Source organism: Amblyomma americanum, chromosome 3, assembly GCF_052857255.1.
Source record: "Amblyomma americanum isolate KBUSLIRL-KWMA chromosome 3, ASM5285725v1, whole genome shotgun sequence".
In the NCBI taxonomy this organism is placed as follows: Eukaryota; Metazoa; Arthropoda; class Arachnida; order Ixodida; family Ixodidae; genus Amblyomma; species Amblyomma americanum.
Window position 1 is genome coordinate 225603863 of NC_135499.1, and position 20104 is coordinate 225623966.

Genomic DNA, 20104 nt, shown 5'->3' on the forward strand with positions numbered 1-20104 from the left:
GGCCACAGTGTTTGCAGTTTGGGTTGTAAAGATCTGGATAAATGTGCGCGAGGAGTGATGGGGTGCGTATCGATCTCGTCTGTAGACGACGCCACGTAACCTCTTGTTCTTTAGTGTGTTTTCGTTTTTCCGGCCACCGAACGACGGCTTGAATAGGCGCGCTTGTGTGATCGTGACCTCCGGGACCCACACCACACGCGGTACTAAGCCACAACTCGAAGAAGAGATCTCGGAGGCCACAGTGGACTGCGTGAGCTATGCCTCCAAGCCGGAAGACGGCGCCAGCCACCGAAGGAAGAGCGCAGGGAGACGTTCTATATTCCCGGCAACTTTTTCCCTTGTTTCGTTTTTAGAACGAACGGAAGTCGGCTGGTGAATTTGCCAGTAGTACTAGAATAAAGCGTTATTCCGCAAAAAGGGTCGGGAATAGGGGTTGGGGTCTCGAGCTGCGGGCGGTGTTCCTAGGTCAAGGGTCCCATTGGTTCTCGCCGCCTCTTCGGACCGCTCAACCAGAGCTAGTTGATCTCGCGGGTTGGAGTTGGACAGAAGCTCCTCCCACTGCTCGGGTGACGGACGGCTTTTCAATTTCGACCGCTATCGGGCGCGCCCGACAGCCCCACGTGGAGTGGTAGAGGATGGCTATCTCTCCGCACCACAAGCATTCTGGGGTGTATTGCGTGGGCCACATCTTACTGCATATGTAGTGACTTGGGTATGAGTTTATTTGTAGCCCTCTCCAGGTTGTTGCCTCTTGTCTCGCAGACTCGTGGCCAGACCGCTTTTGAAGCTTTATTCTATCAACCAGAATAGTACTTTGCCTGCGGTGCCCATCAAGCATGAAAGCGTGCCTTTTGTTCTTGGCGTGAGTGGCGACGCATCGTTCGGTCCGCAGGCAGCCGATGCGCTAACTAGACACATTTTCAGACGAAAAAAAATCAAGGAATCCATTTTCTCAATAAGATCATCCTCTCCCGGAACTCCCCTAGCTCCCCAACCGCTCTTTCTAAAGTTTGCCCGTAAATTCGCCTCTGATGCGGCTGGATTCTCGCTGACTCATCGTGCTTGAACGCGGACAGCCGGCCTAGACGTAACGCGACCGGTCACTCGCACGCGTCCCTTCGGAACGGAAAGCTTGTGCAGGGGCGATACTCGCTCTTGAGCGAGCGCAGACGTTGGGATGGATGAACCACCACCCCGACTGTTTCCAGCACTGCCGCGAGGGCCAAACAATCAGCGCGGTCTTCTATCGTGGCTAGTTGAGCCTTTCGTGTTTTTCAGCACTGTTCTGCCCCTGCTATTTTGTTTTCTTCTGACATAACATGGTGCCCAGCAGTGGGTTGTTTACTCGTCGTGCTTCAAGACGTTTACGAGTCTTGGCAATGCAGCTTGTAGTAACGATGTACGGAATGGAAGTCTTGTCCTCCGGTTCATATATATACTTTGTTGCTGATGCGAATTCATTTGTGATATTTTCCTTTTTTTTAATTTTGGCTTGTTCATTATATAGCTTGCTCCTTGATTATCGCGCGCCATTGTGAACTCAGGGGTTCGCATAATGTCGCGTTGCTGTTCGCTGGACGCTCTGTATTCTCTTCAGCGCACGCCTGGATAAAAAAGTCGAGTCGAATTATCTAGCTAGCTTTTGCTAGTTTAGCAGTCGTGATTGGCCGTTGATCAATCACGACTGCCAACCCGATGCTATCTAAGGCGGAGACCAGCAAATTCTCAACACGCGGCAGCATGCTGTGCGCCCTCGGAGTGGGCCCTGTTGAAACTGTCGACGAAAAAAAGTACGTCGTGCCTTTGTCAAACTTTGTGCCAATTGCTCGAAAGCTATTCGAAAACTTGATATCAGATTCGGTTCGTTTCAAATATTTTTGAGCATGCACTATTTGGTTCGTTGAGCGAATCGAATAGGAGGATATTCGATTCGCTATTCGAAAATTTCGAACGTTCACCTACCTTAGTAATAACCACAACGACAGATGGCCAAGAGCATGAACTGGGGATAGAGCGGTTACAAAGTACGAATACATCCCCATCCGGGATACCGACGCAACGAATTCTGAAAGCTATTCTTGAGTGGTACTCATGATTTTCCTGCACTATAGTGAACCGCCCGATAACAATAGCCGGTGGGGGATCGGCCAATTAAGAAGTGATCTCAAAAGAAAAAGAAAAAAAAAGAAAATCAAGAAGGTAGCTAATCTAGCGTCTCAGTGCCGCGTTCATCCAGCGCCATGCAGCTGATCGAATGGCGGCCCAAGGGTCGTCTCCACGACACGAAAAACGCACGGCGTATTCGTAACCTTGTTTCGTCCTTGGGAGGCCGAGCAGAGATTGCCATATACACGCACCGGAGCCCGCAGTGAGTCTTCGCCTCTCGCGTAATTCGGCGGACTCCTCTTCTCCGGCGCCGCCTGCTGTCAATTAAGCGGCGGCGCAGAGACGCTTCCGACGTGGCCCGTGATCCGATTAGCAGCGAGAGAAGCGTGCACATTCCCTGTGCGCGCTCAGCTGTATACCGCCGTGCACTGCCCGTGTGCCGCGGTCGCTTCGGCGACATGTGCAGGGCCGGAGGACTACGCGGCATGTACACATATGCACAGGTGATGACGCTGCTTTTGTCACACAGTAGTATAATCCCGAAAGGCTTTATTTTCGAAAGAGGAAAAAAACATCTCCTCTGCTTCTTGGTTTCGGTGACTGTTGGCTTCCGTCATGAATATCATAACGAGCCCTCCTTTCCGTTCCCTTGTCTGCCAAGTGCGCCGGTAGGTATTGTTGGGCTCGGCGAATTTGGACATGGGGGAGGATTCCCTGAAAACCACCACGAAGGTGAATGAGCCCTCTGGAAGAAACGTGGCTGCAGGAATGTCGGAAGCAGCGACGATAATAGCGTCCCCACGTCCCCATCGGGTCGACGAAGTACAAGATCAGTGTTGCCCTCTTCAGTCACGCTGGGGTTGAATAATTGCCCGCGAGCAGCGCCTTCGACAGAGGTTCCACGTTCCGGTCATCAGTACAAGATCTTTCAGCTCCTGCTGGGAGACGGCCCGCATTCCTGTGTCACGCAGGCGCCTTCCTGTTCCACATGGGCGCAATCCGGACCCACGTGCGCGCCCACCTGGAGGCCGCGTGGACGAAAACGTGACCGGGTCCTGTTCCCTTTCCCTCGACCGAGCTGCGAGAGAGCATCAGGACCGCCCTGCCGTGGGTGGTACCATCAGTGCCATCATGTGATTGGACATCAATCTTCGAACTGTATTCCCCAGCTAGGGATCTGGAGAATACGAAGAGTATTTAACGAGCTGCTGGTTTGGTACCAGAGGAGAGCCCCATTCCTGAGAGATACCCTTTGCTGGGAGAGACTCCCGACCACTAAGAAGCTCTCTTTACTGAGAAGCACTCTCAGTTGCCCTTACTTGTACATTATGTAAATAGTCTCTGTATAAGGCTTTCCAAGTTTTCTTCCTCCGATTGTCCTCGTCTCTTCTCCGGCCCAGTCATGCTACCTGAATCCCAACAGTATGCAAGGGCTATTCCAGGCAGAAATTTAGGAGCTTCATGTCCCAGAAGTCTATAGCGCCCTTGTCAAACTAAACCACGTCTCCCGAACAAATAATGATTGTCAGTGCCCTAAATGCATGCGCTGGCAACAGGACATCCTATTTTAAGAAAAGTTGTAGGCCAGTTGGTGAAACATAACGACTAAAAAACACAACAGAGACAGGACGGAGGCAGGCGACAACACGGGGCGGCCCTGTATTGTCACCTGCCTCCGTCCTGACTCTGTTGCGGTTTTTAGTTATTATGCCTACTTGTATAAGGCGCAAGCGCCTGCCTGAGTGTAGTTTTTACACGGCAACAAAGATGGGAACTGTGGTCGCCCGGAAGGGCTGTTCTTTTAAACTTCCACCTGCTTTATTTAAACCATTACTGTCTTCTTGGCAAAAACGCGCAGTTACCCGGGGCTGTGTCTTTCACGTTTCCTCCTTCCCAAGCTCACTCTATTAGATCGCTAACGTTGACCAGCCCCGCCTTCATGCATCAGTGCCGGTGACCGGCTGCGGTCGCTACCTTCTCTGACGTCACATATGGCGGCTACCAATCGCAGCGCGGCAAAATAGTAACTTACTCGTAGATAAACGACATTTACAAAATGTGGATCCAGTTTGCACCTTCTGAACAAGCGTGCCGCTTAATTACAGCATGCGCGCCTACTATCTACCAGGCCTCTGATAATTCTTATAATCCTTTTTTTTTTACGTAGTTCGGCACTTCGTCATACGACTACGCTTTTTTCCTACGTCAGCAGAGCTTTCTGACAGTATACTTTACAAAAAAAAAAATCCTGCAGTCTCTCTCTGATTGCAGTGGGGAAGAGAAGTGGATTTCAGTTCAACTGAGGGTGCGCAACAAATCTCAGCGAGAAATCTAAAATCAGCCCAGCGGCCAAATTTTCTTGGTTGTCGAAGCGAACAGCTCAGTATAGACGAAGGAGAAGTAGGAAACGGCATGGCCATTGTGTGCTCAGTGTTCGCCTATCTCTTCCGCGTTGCTGCACTTCAGTGAGTGGTTCTGTGTGTCTCGGCTGCTTGCGGCGCCCCCTTTTTTTCTCACCGAGCAGTGCGTGCGTGCGTTCCCGCGTGTGCGTGCGTATGTTTGTCGTATCTTCAAAAACGCACCAAGACTACCAGAAATAATGATGAACTCGGAGCGCCGTTTCTATTTTTTTTAACATGCGTACCTGCATGTTACAGATGCGCGTCCTGGTGGCGTCGCCTGCGCAGCCGGCACGTGCCAGGCATCTCCGTGCACGGCTGCTCACACCTCCGTCGCAGGTCCGCGAGCAGAGACTCCAGGAACTCCAGGGACCCCAGCCGTCGGCGTCCTGGATTTGAAAAAGAAAAAGATTACGCAATGTTTACGCCGTCGACGCATACTACCGTCGAACTGAGCGAAAGCTTGGTACAGAGAATGCTGTAGCACGCAGCATCCCCTGGTGCTTACGATCCTTCACACCGATCCTCATAACCGCATTGCGATTTCACAACTTTCATATTCACAGCGTTGTATTCATGCTGTACACTAGCACCACTCTTTCGCGTCTTCCACTTAGTTGCATGACGTCAGTGTGACGTATATACATGCGGTCACGCTCGTTGGAACCAAGAGGGCCAGCAGCTTACAGCACCTTTGTAAAAGCAGTGTTGTAGGCGTTACCGAAAAAAAAGTAATTAAATACGTTACTCGTTAGGTTAACAAAAAAGGAACGCGTTATCGCCCTACGTTACCTACAAAAAAGGTAACGCGTTATTGTTACCGTTACCGAAAAAAAGTACCGCACGTTACTTTGCCGTTACTTCATGGATATAAATTTTAAGTTTTCGTCACCTTAAGAACTTACGATAACAAATTTATAAAGCTCACATTTCACATATAACATCTAGCCCCAACAACGATTTTACGCGATATCCTGATTTAACGAGAATAGTTTGCACAAATGTGCAGGAGCTTAGCAATGTTATAGTGGCGTAAAGTTGCCTGTAGAGTTACAAGTGTTGGATTCTAACTCTGTTGCACATGGTGAAGCCATCTTCTGAATGTGGCATTAAACACAAAATGACACTCCATCATCAATTCTAACTTCACAAAGAAAACATCGCTGAACACTCAACAAATTTAGTAATTCTGAAAAATGTGATGTTCCAAAATGCTCGTCATGCTTCCACTATGTGTATTTGTGTGTGTGAGTGGTTTGAGAAGGGGAGGTAGGTGAAGGCAAGTGTGTGAATGCGTGTTCGTGCACGTGTTTCGTTTTTATGGCTATTGTCTTTTTTTTAGTTTGCGTTGTCAAGGGCAGCTGTTTTCTGGCATGCATGCGAGCCCCAAGAAAGGTTGTCGGGAGTAGCTGTACATTTTGTTATTTTACATCACTTCAGGTGCTCTGCGCTTTTTATTTCTAAAAAAAGGGCAGAGTGGGTCACTACGGGAAAAATAAGTAACTAGTAACGTGACACCTCACGTTACCGAAAAATTTTAACGTAAACCCGTTACAGTTCCGAATTGGTAACGAGTACGTTACTAAGTTACCGAAAAAAGTAACGCGTTACCGACAACACTGTCAGTAAAAGTAATCGAGCATATGCGTCGGCGGCCAGAGCGGGCTCGGAGCCGAGCGGTGGCGCTGCGATCACCGGCGCTGCCGCTGGTGCTAGGCTGCGAGTGTAAGCTGGCTGACGTAAGCATGTGTCCTCGCTCAATATGGCAGCGCTCTGAGGGCGCGAAATCTCTCGCCGCGCATGCTAGCCGCCCTAACTTTCTGTTTGAACCGAGAAAAAAAAATTGAAGTTCCGCGCTGTACCTCGAGCCATGATCGCCCCGCACCGCCACTGCACTGGTCGGCATGCTTTCGCCGGTTGCCGATAGTCTTACGCTGCCCGGGAAGCGAGCTGCAGCAAACATGGAAGAGATGAGAGCCCTCCAGGCAGCTCTGTGCCGTCAACGAAGCGTGTGCGCTGGCCGGCTGGAAAATCAAAATCGGTCCACGGCACCGTGAATACTGTCGCAACGGCTTCTTTATCGCAGTGGCTGGGTACGCATGACGTAGGGAAACGAAATTCTGTCGTCGCCACTGCTACATGGGCCGATCGCTAGGCAGCGCAAAAGCTGTGGTCTGATATCGGCAGCCTTTAGTAGACTGTGCGCTGTACGGAAGACATAAGCCACTTCGTGACTTCGGCAGTGGTTATGGAGACAACGCTAGAACCTACGCAAGCAAGTCAATCTGCGGCCTTTGAAAATTGTCTTGGAGGTGAGCCACCATATTTCAGTTATCCTTCAGCTATAAGCGTAATTTAGACCATACATTAGACGGGAATTGCATGAAGCTATGCTCCTCGCGACGCGATGTACGATGGTGGGCGTGTGCCGCTGGCACATGCCACGAAGCGAAGAGCCTTGGCCATAGAGCAGCGCGTTTTCGCTGTAGCATCCGTTGCAACCGCTTCACTTTTTAGTCGCGTCGCGTTATCAGGAATGTATGACCCCACTAGTGCACCATCAGGACTGATAAAAATCAATGATGAAAATCCCTCTTTTATAACGCACAAGTGCGCAGTGGCGCTAACTGTATTTTAAAGTGCCGATACTCTTAATATGTAATCGAGATATAGGCCACCACATCTTTTCTCTTTCTACCAGCCGCCCGTGCTGGCTGAATGGTTATGGTGCTCAGCTGCTGAACCTACAGAAGCAGGTTCGATCCTGGCTGCAGCGCAGGGGCGGTACGAGGCAACCTTGGCTCGAGGTGCAGCGCTTAACTTCAAAATTTTTCTCTACCTTAAAACAAAGAAAGGCTTCGATAAAAAACGCTGAGCAAAATTTCAATGCAACTAGCTGTCAATTGAACTACAATTTATATTTTTACTGGGAACGCCTGCGTACGAAATTTATGCCTGAAAACGCTGCACAACACACTTTTTTTAAGTTCGGCATTAAAAAAAAATATGCTGTGTTGTATCATACTTTAAACCATTTAATGAGATAGTACACATTATAAAGAAGCGGCGAAACATGCGATGTTGCGCGCCAATGTCACAAAAGAGTATAAAATATGGCAAAAAACGGTGTTTTGGGGAGACAATAATGACAAAGTAGCGGAAAAACTTTGCGCTACAATTTTTTGGCTGGACGGTTAAAACCTACAATGCGTATTCATTATCTATAAAAAATTTTTCAAGCGGAACAGTAAATTATTTGATTTTTGCGATTTTTTTGTGAGATTAACTTTTGCACTCCTCTGAGAAATTCAAAGCGCTGTCAAATGACCAGGAAATTTTTTTCGCGAAATTTATTGAGGGTAATTACTTCAGCCGGCTCAATAGAGCGCCACAAATTTTATCGAAATGATCGGAGGGTGTCGAGCGCAAACTGTGCTACGTTTTGCATCGAATGACCCAGCGAGTAGCGAAGCGGCAGTGGTTCATGAACGCAAGTTCGTCACGCCCTCGTTGCTTGTTTATCGTGGCACTCACACTGTGAGAAGCAAGCAGTCAGTTTATCTTGCTTAAAATAAGGAACTGTACGCAATGCCGCTGCCGTACTAATTACCGGTAAGAAGCATCAATCACCGCCACTACTAATTACTTATATCCCCTCCCATTTTAACAATACGAAAACTGCGCTGTACCTGTTCCTCACATTGAAGAGGAAAACAGCGTATAATGGAAAAGACTTGAGGTTCACAAAAAAAAAAAGGTCAATTGAACAACTGCAGAAATAGACACGATGTTGCCATGGTCATGATAAATGAACGAGATTTTATAAAATTCTATCACTGCCTTCAGTACTATATCATGACTTCTGTACTATATACTATGACTTGTATTATTCGGTCATTCGCTGCAGCTGCGCTGCAGATTTCTCAAATAATAACGTTTTCCAGGAAGGTTTAGGACAACGGACAAAAACGCATTCATAACGCCTTTCTTCTCTTAGTCCCTCTTTTATTCCTTTCCTTACGGCGCGGTTCAGGTGTCCGCCAACATGTTAGACAGATACTGCGCCATTTCCTTTCCCCAGAAACCAGTTTTTTTTTAATTATTCGTGTTTTGTGAAAAAATTTACAAGGAGCATGTGTGCCGTAACAAAATCGGAGCGAGTGTACGTATAAAGTATAAAACAGTGATCTAGAAATTTCACCGTTCCGAAATCAATCGTTGTTTTTCCTGCCCACGCTACTCGCGTGTGAATCTCGCGACTCCAGACAGGTCGCTGCCGAGGGCTGCTGCAACAAGTGCACGCCCGCCCGCGCAGAGGCCCGTGCGGCCGTTGTTGATCGGCTGTTTGCGCTGACCCGAATTACAGGCCGGGCACGATCCATCATCGAAGCCTGATTTGAGGCGCTCATTTGTGCCCGGTCGATAGCGGCGTTTGCGCGCGCGGGCACTCTGTGCGTGAACCGCTGAATTCCCCGCCCCCGCGCGGCCTTTGTTCATGCCATAACGAGCGCAGCTAAGTAAGGAGCCAACGCATCGCAGCTGCAGAAACTGCACGTCAGTTTCAGATCAGCGACAATGACTGACCTCTTCAGCGTGACTGCGCGCGCCGCCCTACGGGCACAAGCTTCGGAGGCCCCGCAAACTGGCACCGAGGAAAACAGCGAGACGACGTGCTGAACGACAACCATATATTACGGCGTTAGACACTCCTAATCTTGTTCGCTGGAGTAAAACCTGCAATGTAGACGGGGACGAAAGTTCAATGTATTCTCCTCTACCTTTTCTAACAGGGATGCTCGTAAAAATTAGATTACTTTCCCTCAATACGTGCTTAAAAGCCTTCTTTATCTCAACAGCAGAAGCATAGGGCGACAAGTTGGTAGCACGCAATCGGAGCTTCTATAGCACACTGTTGAGGTCCAGGCTTAAAGCTTCCACCCCCTCCTCCTCCTCCCAGTTGGTAGGCTGCCTGAGCGTTGACTGCGAAAGGATGTGGGCGACACTCAGCGATTTCTCAAATACACCTAGCTGGAAGCTAACGATGACGTCATTTTGATCAACAGCATGTCGTGAGTCCCAGCTGTGTGCTGGCTATGGCACACTATCGAACTAACCGGAGTGCCTTCCTTTCTCTTTCTAACAGAGCGGGTATTCCCAGTTGAATTTGAGCAACGTCGCTCTCTAAACTATAGCCAGGTACCCCATAATCACCCTCCCCACATCAAGCCAACGTGTCATGCTTTTCTGCAAATAGTGAGTCACTCGTTCGTTTATTCCCGGCACATGATACCACATGCGTACTTGAAGAAGATAAAAAAGGGGTTTGTTTGGACTAAACTAAACAGGATGTGATATGTTTCTCATTATGGTCCACGTGCAGAGGAAGGTACCTAAGGGATCGAAGCGTACAAAGATAGACGTGTACCACGGCTCGAACTGTGACGATAATCAACTGTGCTGCTGTTGAGCGCTCAACATGGTGCAGCATGTTTTCGTTTATCGACGAAGCTATGTTTAAACCGCCGCACCTGCTGCGGCTGTGGTTAAACCTCCGGTTCACGTCGACGTCAGTAGCGAGCGGTCCAAGGTCCAAGCATCACTCTGGCGCAAGCGTGAAGTAAGCATACTGGTTCTTAGCGAGCAAAAATAAAACGAATGTAATGATAATAAGTGCAGTCGTGGACGCCCTGTCCCTCCTTCAAGAGAAAAAAAAATGAAAAGGACAAAAAAAAACGCATTTGCGAGCGACCTTTGAACAAACCGAAAAAGTCGGTATCACAGCAGCGATGTAAACGTTTTCAGCGACACTACCTTCATCTTTCTTTTTATCTTTTAAAGTGCAGTGCCTGACTTTCAGTTAAGGTGATTACGGAAGAGCACCTGAAATCATTACATATGCGATGTGGGCCGAGAATTTGTTTTGAGGAAATGAAAGACGCGGTAACTGTCTCGCTTCTCTATGGACACCTCAACCGCGTGGGGAAGGAAGGAAAGAAGGTGGAAGTGAAAGAAAGAGGTGCCGTAGTGGAGGCTTCCGGAATAATTTCGGCCACCTGGGGATCTTTAACGTGCGCTTACATCGCACAGCACACGGGCGCCTTAGCGTTTTTCCTCCATAAAAACGCAGCCGCCGCGCTCGGGTTCGAACCAGAGTAGTCCTGCTGAGTAGCCGACCGCCCCAACTACTGGGCCACCGCGGGGAGTTGATGTGAACCAAAGTAGAACTCGCGTGGTTAGGACAAAGAGGGGCATAAAATAGAGGTGAGGGCCTACTACTCCGAGGCCTTTCGCCTTTCTTTTTTCACCACTGCAGTGCATATAACATACACCCAAGAAAGTGACTCTACAGAACAAGACGCGATAACACGACCAAAAACGAGCTTCTGTTCAGGTATTCTAAAATCAAACAAATCGCTCCTTTTCTTCGCCACAGAGGACACGGCACGTGCCCATAGAGGGTAGTTGCGTTCACCATCATTAGCCCGCAGCGGGAAAGAATTAAATACTTAATCCGTTAATGGTATATGTTTAGAGCAACGTAGTATGCTGAAATATAAAGGAGGAAAAATGACCTTCACAGCTGAAAAAGATAGCATGGCAGTAAGTTATAAGTGGTAATAAGGGAATAATTACTCATTCTTCAACTTACGATTGGGACCAAGTTGCGATTCGGAGTATAAGATTTATATGCCTCATGACGTCCGCAACTCTCGTGCACCATGCAACGCAAAGTGCGGTGGACTACCGGTAGCAGCGACGTCTACTACAGTTTGAAGTACTGCGACTGCGCAGAATACTAAACTGCAGCTGCGTTATTTCTATGCTCAAAGTAAAAACCTAGAAAAAAGCACTCCGCTTGATTAGCTCAGCAGGAACGTTGGAAGCGCTCTGTAAGGATAATTTGCTCGGCGTGACAGCATGACGGAGGCGTCTGAAAACACCAGACGAACCGCGACCAAAGGATGACCGTGTGCACATAAAGGGGCGTCCAGCCGTCTAGACGCTATTGATTGATCAAGCAGGCGAAGTGCCGGCGCCGCTGTAACAGAGTGCTTGGCGGAAGTCACTTCAGCTACCCCCGTCTCGAGAATTTTGCCATCTTGGGCGTCGTAGGACTCGTCACCGAGACAGCTACGCCGCTCTCGCGTCGTCTCCGGCCGCCAAACTTAGCTCCACGGAACTCAAGTGCCCCTCGCACCGCCACGTCTGTAGGATACATGGTCCGAGTTAATCGTGAGACAGTGTCCTCAAGCGGGCACCTGTTGCAGCTGTTTATTTAAAAAGCCGGCAAATGCAACATCTCTTATCCTCATGTGGTGAAAATCGAATTTTCAAGACTCTGCGTTGCCACAGAGCCACTTGTCGTCATGAGCAAGAACGGCGGGTCTTTTCTCCGGTATCGGTGTATGGAGAAGGCAGCGACGAGGCAGGGGCGGATTTATGCAGTGATATTCCATTCAGGCCATTATCTCTTTTTCGGGGAATTTTAGGAGCAAAATTTGACGAGAAGAAAATTTTTACGGATTTTCGGACAATTTTAAGAGCCGGAATCGTTTCACTTTTTTCAGATTTATCGAGTTTTCCTGCTGTTACAAGGAAAAGGGCCTAAGATATGTGCTTTTGTGTCTAATAGAGAGAATTTTATATTAAGGCGTGCAACGCCCTTGCATTTATCAGCAGCTGTTAACGGGTGAGTGAAAAAGGGCGGGAGGGGGGGGGGGGGAGGTGGAGAAGGATTTTCCATCGTGAACCATGTAGTTTACAGCGCTCAGTTACATTAACGATGCCCAGCACATGGGCGCCTTTTGCGTTTAGCCTCCATCCAAACACAGCCACCGTGGCCGGGTTCGAACCCTTGTACTCCAGCTCAGTAGCCGAACACGCTAACCATTCAGCCACCGCGACAGGGGCGAGATGCAAACGGCGCTCGCGTTCTGTGCGATGTAAGTGCACGACGAAGATCCCCAAGTGGTCTAAACTATCCCGGGGTCCTCCACTACGGCACCTCTTTCTCTGTTCTTTCACTCCTATCACGGCGCGAAAGGTGTCCACAGAGAACTGTAAATTACTGCGCCATTTCCTTCCTTCAAAAACCGATTATTGTTTACAAAATACGCAGGGCTCGACGCTCGTCAAGACTGTTTTTGTTTCGATATTTGTCGAAGTATGCGTGAGCACTACCTTCGCCCCCCCCCCCCCCCCCCACACACAAACAAAAATAAATCACAAAAGACAGGCATATGCCTCTTGTTACAATTGCATTTTCTACGCAAGGCGAAACTTCAGGCGACTCTGCTACTGAGCGCACGGCGGCACCAACTTTTCCGTTTGGACTGGCCTCTGCTGCAGCTCCCATCATTTCGTATAAGACTGCACCGACAGGCCGCCCACGCAAGCTTCCAACGGAAGAAACACTGAAACCGCCGACGGTGTCTTGCGCAAGTCCGTGAATATTGCGCGCATACGCACGCGCTGACCGTCCGCTTGACGTACGCGGAAGAGTAGGCTGATGTAGGTTGCGAAGAGAGGGATCTCGCAATCTTCGCGGGAAAAAAAAAAAAATGGCTGTTTGTTCTCGGTCATGAAACAATGCCTTTGAAGAAGACCGCCAAGTCGCTGACCTCACATACTCACCAATAGCGTTTCACGATTTTCGGCCAGAATATATGGACATAGTTGAGACGAGTGTCTAAGTCAGTTATTTCGCCTCCAGAACATGCCATTCAGATGTCAAAACTGAGCCGCAGTGAAAACACATAGCGCGTCGGATGGCTACTCAGCCAACAGCTGCGGCTATATATTTCGACTTGTTTAACGCGGTCTATGCCGTCCCTCAACAGCACATATTTATAGTCTAACATTAGCGGCGCCCTTGTTTTCGTATGGCAACTCTTGGCGCTTTACTAAAAAAAAAAAAAAGACCACGTTCCCAACCGGCATAAACGTGTGCCTTTGATGCGATGATAGCCGATTAAATGTAAACCGGTAATGCAGAAGCGCCTGTGCTCAGTACGGTGTTTATGCAAGCTGAACAACCGCAGGAGGCTGAAATGATGCGGAGCTTTCTATAGTGCTGCGTGTCTGATAGCCCACTAGCAGCTTCGGGACGTTAAACATCACGCTACCACAGCACAGGTCGAATGGCTTGCTTCAGCATTAAGCGTAGCTGCATAGGGGCTGTGGTACTAGCCGGTACATTAGCCCCCGCAAGAAAGCACAGAGACCACTTAACTCAAGTCGAAGTGACAGATGTTGGACGTAGAAGAGAGCACAAGCCGAACAAACACAAGCATCACTTGGTGACATGCACGGAAGCCGCTAGCAGTACTTGTGTGTGCGCGCCTTTGTTTCTGCGCGTATTGTCCATACCCTCGTCTTTAAAGCCGCCGCCGCGGCCCAGTAGTTACGGTGCTCGGCTGCTGCCTCGAAAGACACGGGTTCGACCCCGGCCTCATTTCGATGGAGGTGGACTGCTAGAGGCCCGAGTACTGTGCGGTGTCAGTGCACGTTAAAGAACCCCAGGTGGTCGACATCACCCCTCCATTACGGCGTCCCTTGTAGCATGAGTGGCTTTTGGACGTTAAACCGCATAAACCGTAAACCTCACCTTTATCGTATAGGTTGTTCCCCTGTGCAGACTGGACAGCTGGACCGAAGTCTGGTTAAACTCCCTGCCTTTCCTTTATCCACTTTCTCGCTTCTCTCGTTCATCCTTCTCAAGCTGACTCGATTGTCACATAAAAGGGCTACCGTACAGGTTCCTGCCACCCAGTTGCTCCCGTTTTTTCTGCGATTGAAACTTAGAGTGCTTGTGGAAGGAGTTTTTTTTATCGTCTCATGTGACTCAACATTCCACAAACGCTATCTCCTTTCTGACAAGCTGGCACTGCAGCATACCGCGGGCTCTGCCTCAAGCAGTTTATCGCGAGGTGCAACGGTTATGCACGATAGCACCAATTCCGTGCATCTTCCGCGTGATTTTTTTTTTCAACTCTCCTTCAGGTGACCGAAGTTTAACGCTTTTGTGAAGCCTCAGCCCCGTTCCATGGCAGCCACTGTGAACAGCTGGTGACACGCCTTGCACATTTAACTTGATTGCACAATCATTTCACCTAGTGAGTACAACTTTTTGAAAGTGTTTTTAGAATTTATTATTGAAAAAGTTCCGCTTATTTATGCGGAACATCGTTCCGGATATATAGTGATAAATAAAACATGGCAACAAAAATTTTAAGTGCAATCAATCCTTTTAGGAACCAAGGCTGAGTACATTTATGGGCATGCGCAGTGTTACCTGGCCTCCGTTGCACGCCACGGCAGTCTGCAGCCGGTGCGTCCCCCCCCCCCCCCTTCACTGCGTCGCTCTGTGGTGGCCGCATTTTGCTGGGTTATCATGCTGCACATGCCATCTTCTTTCCGATTACGCGCTCAGAGCACGCTACGTGTCTTTTCAAAGTCGCCGAGCCATTACGATATATTAAGGATTATAGACGCAAGAAAGGTAGACATCCAAGGTCTCCATAATACAGTTGCCATTCATGAAAGCGCCGTTACGCGACCAGCTATGTGACATAACTTTCAGTTCTGTTCGGTAGCAGCCATACGCAGTTTGAACTAGAGTCAATGCGCTGTCGATCGACGTCTAATTTTGGCCATACGGCGATGCGCTGCTTCATCGACTGCAGCTAAACGCGTCCTATATTTGCGCTACCTTAGGCCGGACCTTTGTCGACGACTATCCATCTCGCGTACGAAGAAGAAGCGCAGATGGTGACTGAGCGAAAAATGTGCACTGCTTGGAATGCTGTCCTTCGAAGCCCTTTATGCATTTGCCTGAGCCCACTGAGCTTCGCCTCCTTAAAGATGCCACCTGAAATAGAACTTGCTTGCATCGAAGCACGTTTGCGCTGCCACGTTCACGCCAATACTGTAAGTGATATGAATAGCAGCCCGCACAACAAGTATGCCATTCTTGTCCCGAGTAAACTGTCCCCTAAAGTATACGCTGGGGATGTCGCAAGCTAATATGCTTAGCGGATACGCACGCAATCACGGATGTGTAGCTGAAGTAGCAGTGATATACGCATCGGATAAAGCTCTGAGATGAGAATGCAACTTAGAATTTCTCTCTCTTCTTTAATATGCAGCAGCGCCTTTCCGCATTTTCTCGATTATACTTTTTATGGCATTATAAAGGGCATAGTTGCCGATTTTGTCGATGAGATGAGGGGCAAGGAATGTGGGTAGGACGTTTACGAAATAAAGTTCAGGACAACAAGAAAAAAAAAAGGAAAGTGCCGTTTTCATAGAAACAGCAAGCGAGAAAAGGAGAGCAAAAACAGAGTAAAGCGACGTCGCTTTGGTGGACGTCATTTCTTTGCTAACTCGAAAGGATAGAAGAGAGCAAGCACAGCATAGGAGCCGTCCATAAACCATTGTTATCTGTTGCACATGTTCAATGATTCCGCAGGCTCCATGAAAGATTCTTTAAGGTCCCACTGACGAGGACGGCATGCCCGAGATTTCGGCGAGTTTTCCTCACATCTGACGTTAAGACGTTGCACGTGTATACAGATGCCCCAGCTAAAAGTAAGCAAGCTTTTAAAAAACATCGAGAATGTCCTAGCCGCGTGAGACCAACTGAGGGTTGTTTAGTGTTGCGTGACCTAGTCTGCAGTATTTTTTCGTTCTTCAAAGTTAACTAATTAGTTAAGCCTAATTAGCTAACTTCTTAATTATTACCCTGGGGAGTGAAGTGTCAGTTGAAAAATTGTAGATCACTTTGAAAAACAGTTTTACTGAAGTGCTCTCCCCGATGAGCCTTTGCGTGCACAGTGGGGCAGAGATGTGACCCAGCAGCTGGTCACGTGATAGCTTTAAGGCCGATAAGTAAAGCTATACGTAAATCGTACCTTGATGGAAGCATGGCTCATAGCGGCTTTTTGAGACGATCTGCAACATTTACAGTGACACTTTGTTCCTGAATTCAATAATAAAAAGTTAGCTAATTATACGTAACTAATTAAGTACCTTTGAAGAACGAAAAAATACTGCAGACTAGCTCACGCGACTCTAAATCTTCAGCTGGTCTCACGCGGCTAGGACATTCCGCGTTCTTTAAAAGCTTAGTTACTTTTAGCTGGGACACCTGGTATATATGAAGCCACTATTGAAGGCTGAAATCGCGGAAGTGCTGGAGGACGGTGAAGTGTGGTGTTGCCATATGCACAATATATTTACTGAACTTTTTTTATAGAAATAAATGGGTGCCAGTAAGGAAATGTTTCGCTAAGAGTGGCGGGTGGTGGGAAAGGGTGTCCCCTCTGCTGCAACGTAATTTAAGCTAGCTTTCTCTACTATAACAGCCTGACGAATTGTGTCGACCGCGCAAGGTTTTTCCGCTAAAGAGCGCGTCGGTTATCCCGCTCTTGAGCGTTCTCTAGCTAGGAAGTCGAGTTTCAGGAATGCTGCACATTCCGCAAATCATCGCTCGAACAGAAATTGCAAGTTTTGCCCACAGCGCAATTGTTTCTTGCACTACGAGCGCTATAAGCTTTCAGAGTTGTGGAATAGCCATTTTGGCACGGCCTGGAGAAAAGTTTTCATTTTCAAATTTTGCGTGTTGGAGTCGCTATTTTGGAGTTTTTTAGTCCATGCTGGCAGAGATTTACCTTTTGTTTATTCTACCTAGCGATAAAAAGAGCTCTAACATTCTTCAAGGCTAGTTAGTACATATTTGGCCTAATTTTTAGCGCCGAAAGACGACGACTCAAGAACCGAAGCAGACAGGACAGTAGCGCTGTGTCCTCGTCTTTCTGCTCTAAAAATTCAGCTGTACAGAGCCACAAGCACTGGAAGATTACACTGTTTTCAGCCGATGTTGGACACCAACTACGAACAGTGATGAACACGAAAGGTATAGTTTACATAAAATAATAACTAAAAGTTGAAATATCAGTAAGAACCACTAGAGAAGAATTAAATATCGCAACTTAATTGGCACAGTTAGTTTTCTAGTCAGTGTCACAGTGTACGTCATCAAAGATAGATCCCGAATAATGCTTCGCAATGCTATATGGTCAAGCTTCTTTATTCGCGTTCCCCGTTTTCCTTGCGTGAATCAAACACACTCTTAGAATCCACTCTAGCGCTTTGTACACACTCGAAAGGGTGCTCCTTAATGGAAAAGCCGGGGAATGGAGCATCGCTCATGCCAACTTATCTATTACTCCCTTCTTGCAAGAGCCACGGGACTGGAAGCAACAAGCCAGTGAGCCGATTCGAGATGACAACGGCACAGTGCAATGAGCCAGCCATGTTTCCAGGCAATGGTCGCCATTTTCCATGTCGCTCTATTGCTGGTTGTTTTCTGGGCTCACGACCACACCGCCTATAACCTGCAGTGCATTAATGCATTAACTGCTACTCGGCAAAGCAGCTGGTTGCGCACACGCCGTCATATATGACCACACAGTTCACGCGCCTCGAAGCGAGTATACTTGCAATGAGCGCTTTATTATGGACAGCATGAAACAAATCACGGACGAGAAGACACTGGACACAAGATTGCTTTTCCTGTGCGTTCTCGTGCGTCGCCGTCCCTTGCTCACAGTTCAACACTGAATATGCGTCGCCAGCTACCCCAGGCCACTCCCCTAACCAATCGCACTGTGCAACCAAATATGCACGCATGCGAGTTTAGCCACCGTAAATTTCGCGAGTGCGAAAACAGCTCATGGAAATTCGTAGAGGCACTCGAAGTTGCGCAGTGAAGCTGTGCTGGAACGTGTTTCGCTCTACTTGAATGGACTGGCAGGAGCCTCAAGCTCCGGAGCTGTGCACGCAACTGCGGCGACGGCGTGCACGGGATGTTGTCGCTTGTTACACAACGCATTTCGACGCGCACCGTATCGTGGTCGGCTCGCCTTCCTTCCCAGCCTTCTCGAGGAAAGCTCTCCTCGATTCCCTGTCGAGCGCTCGACGCGATAAAGTGTGACTATCGAACACTCGACGTAAGTTTTATCTGCGCGCCACAGCGGTGGTGTCTCCTGGTGGTCATCTAACTTCCCCTCCGGCGGCAACGCAGCTCCAGACAGGAGGTTTGCATAGTGGATAAGATAAGGCTCCACGCAACATCTGAGAAAAACCCGGGACACGCCGAAAAATGGACGACGACCGCCTTATCGCCCTTGTTTTCAGGATGGGCGCGTTCTAGACTCGAATCGTAAATTTGTGAGCAGCGTACTGAAAGCGTTCCCTGCGTTAACTTGACGGATTCGGCAGTCAGCCAACAGGTGCTTTGCGTCAAGATGATTATTCTTAGTTACTTAGTTAATTAGTTGGTTGGTTGGTTGGTTGGTTGGTTGGTTGCTTAGTTAGTTAGTTAGTTAGTTAGTTAGTTAGTTAGTTAGTTAGTTAGTTAGTTAGTTAGTTAGTTAGTTAGTTAGTTAGTTAGTTAGTTAGTCAGTCAGTCAGTCAGTCAGTCAGTTAGAGCCTGAGTTAGTATGTGTGAGAGCTTGAGTTAGGGGGTGTGTGAGTGAGTGAGAGGGAATGAGCGAGCGAGTAAGAGAGTGAATAGGTGGGTGGGTGAGGGAGGGAGAGAGGAGAGAACAAGCGTCATCAATAGACATCCCATGAAATGGGCAACAAAATAAGGCTTTAGCAGGGCGAGAACATTACAAAAAGCCGCGCACGAAGGTGAGGCGATGCGATTTGTTAGTGCGCCTTAAACGAGGTCATGAAATAATTGCGGCAAACTAGCACTATCAGGAAATGGTCGGATGAGATTGCTTGCCGAATGCAAGCAAATGCAATGGGTTCGCGAAAACTGCGTGGCTTTACGGAGCGCTTGGCGCATTTGAGCTTCCCAGCTTGCAAACAACTGTACAGTCGGAGATTCGAATCAAAAGGTTGTATTCTGCCAAGCCGGTATGAATTGCTGAACGAATAGACCGACACAAAGTATTTTCACCTTCGCTGTCTGCGCGTTATAAAGTGGTTCTCTGTGTTTAAGCAGCGCAAATATGCCAACACAGTCGGGCTTTAATCTCAGTCAGACTTTGATTTTGTAGGGCAGCTAAGTGCCTGCGTCGACAGCCTTGATCACATGGCAGGCGAGCGGTTTTGATAATTGCTCGAGGTTTCAATCGGTTCGGCGGATGTTATGCGGCCTCAAACGCGGGCTGTTGGCGAAAGCGATTACAGGCCCTCCCCAGTCACCGTCCCAAATGTCGCTGTCAACGTTAAGCGCCTGGCCGTTCTGTAAATACCACGTCGCCTCCGGGCCCTTCCCGTCAGGACGGCTCCAGCGTACATGTGTTTACACTTCGACAGAACATATGAGCCGCCATCTCCGGTTGGAAACTTTCGTCTCTGATATCTTGTTTCGATGGCAGCCGGGGGTGTCTTCTGGCTGCTGCAACTGCTTCGTAACGAATATGTGCGACGGCAACGATTCAGCTGGCGTCTTATTTAAAATTAACTGCGATATCCGTATGAAGAACTTTCTGAATGGATAAACGGCACCCCTGTCTGCGTCGTATAGTACTCCGCGACCGGACACTTCAAAAAGATGAAAAGTACTGAAATTTATCTTTTTT

The 20104-nt window shown here is 48.4% G+C and overlaps 2 protein-coding genes across 2 annotated transcripts in view; one reads left to right on the top strand and one right to left on the bottom strand.

Annotated features, from left to right (window-relative positions):
- Positions 1 to 20104, bottom strand: part of nolo (ADAMTS-like no long nerve cord) — a 176313-nt gene that overhangs the window by 28747 nt on the left and 127462 nt on the right. The window contains 1 exon segment of the mRNA XM_077660305.1: positions 4751 to 4894. Within this exon segment, the coding sequence (XP_077516431.1) occupies positions 4751 to 4894 (144 nt within the window).
- Positions 6693 to 20104, top strand: part of LOC144126247 (uncharacterized) — a 220075-nt gene continuing 206663 nt past the window's right edge. Inside the window, exon 1 of the mRNA XM_077660312.1 lies at positions 6693 to 6817. The gene's annotated coding sequence lies outside the window, so the exon portion shown is untranslated. The remainder of the gene's footprint in view (positions 6818 to 20104) is intronic.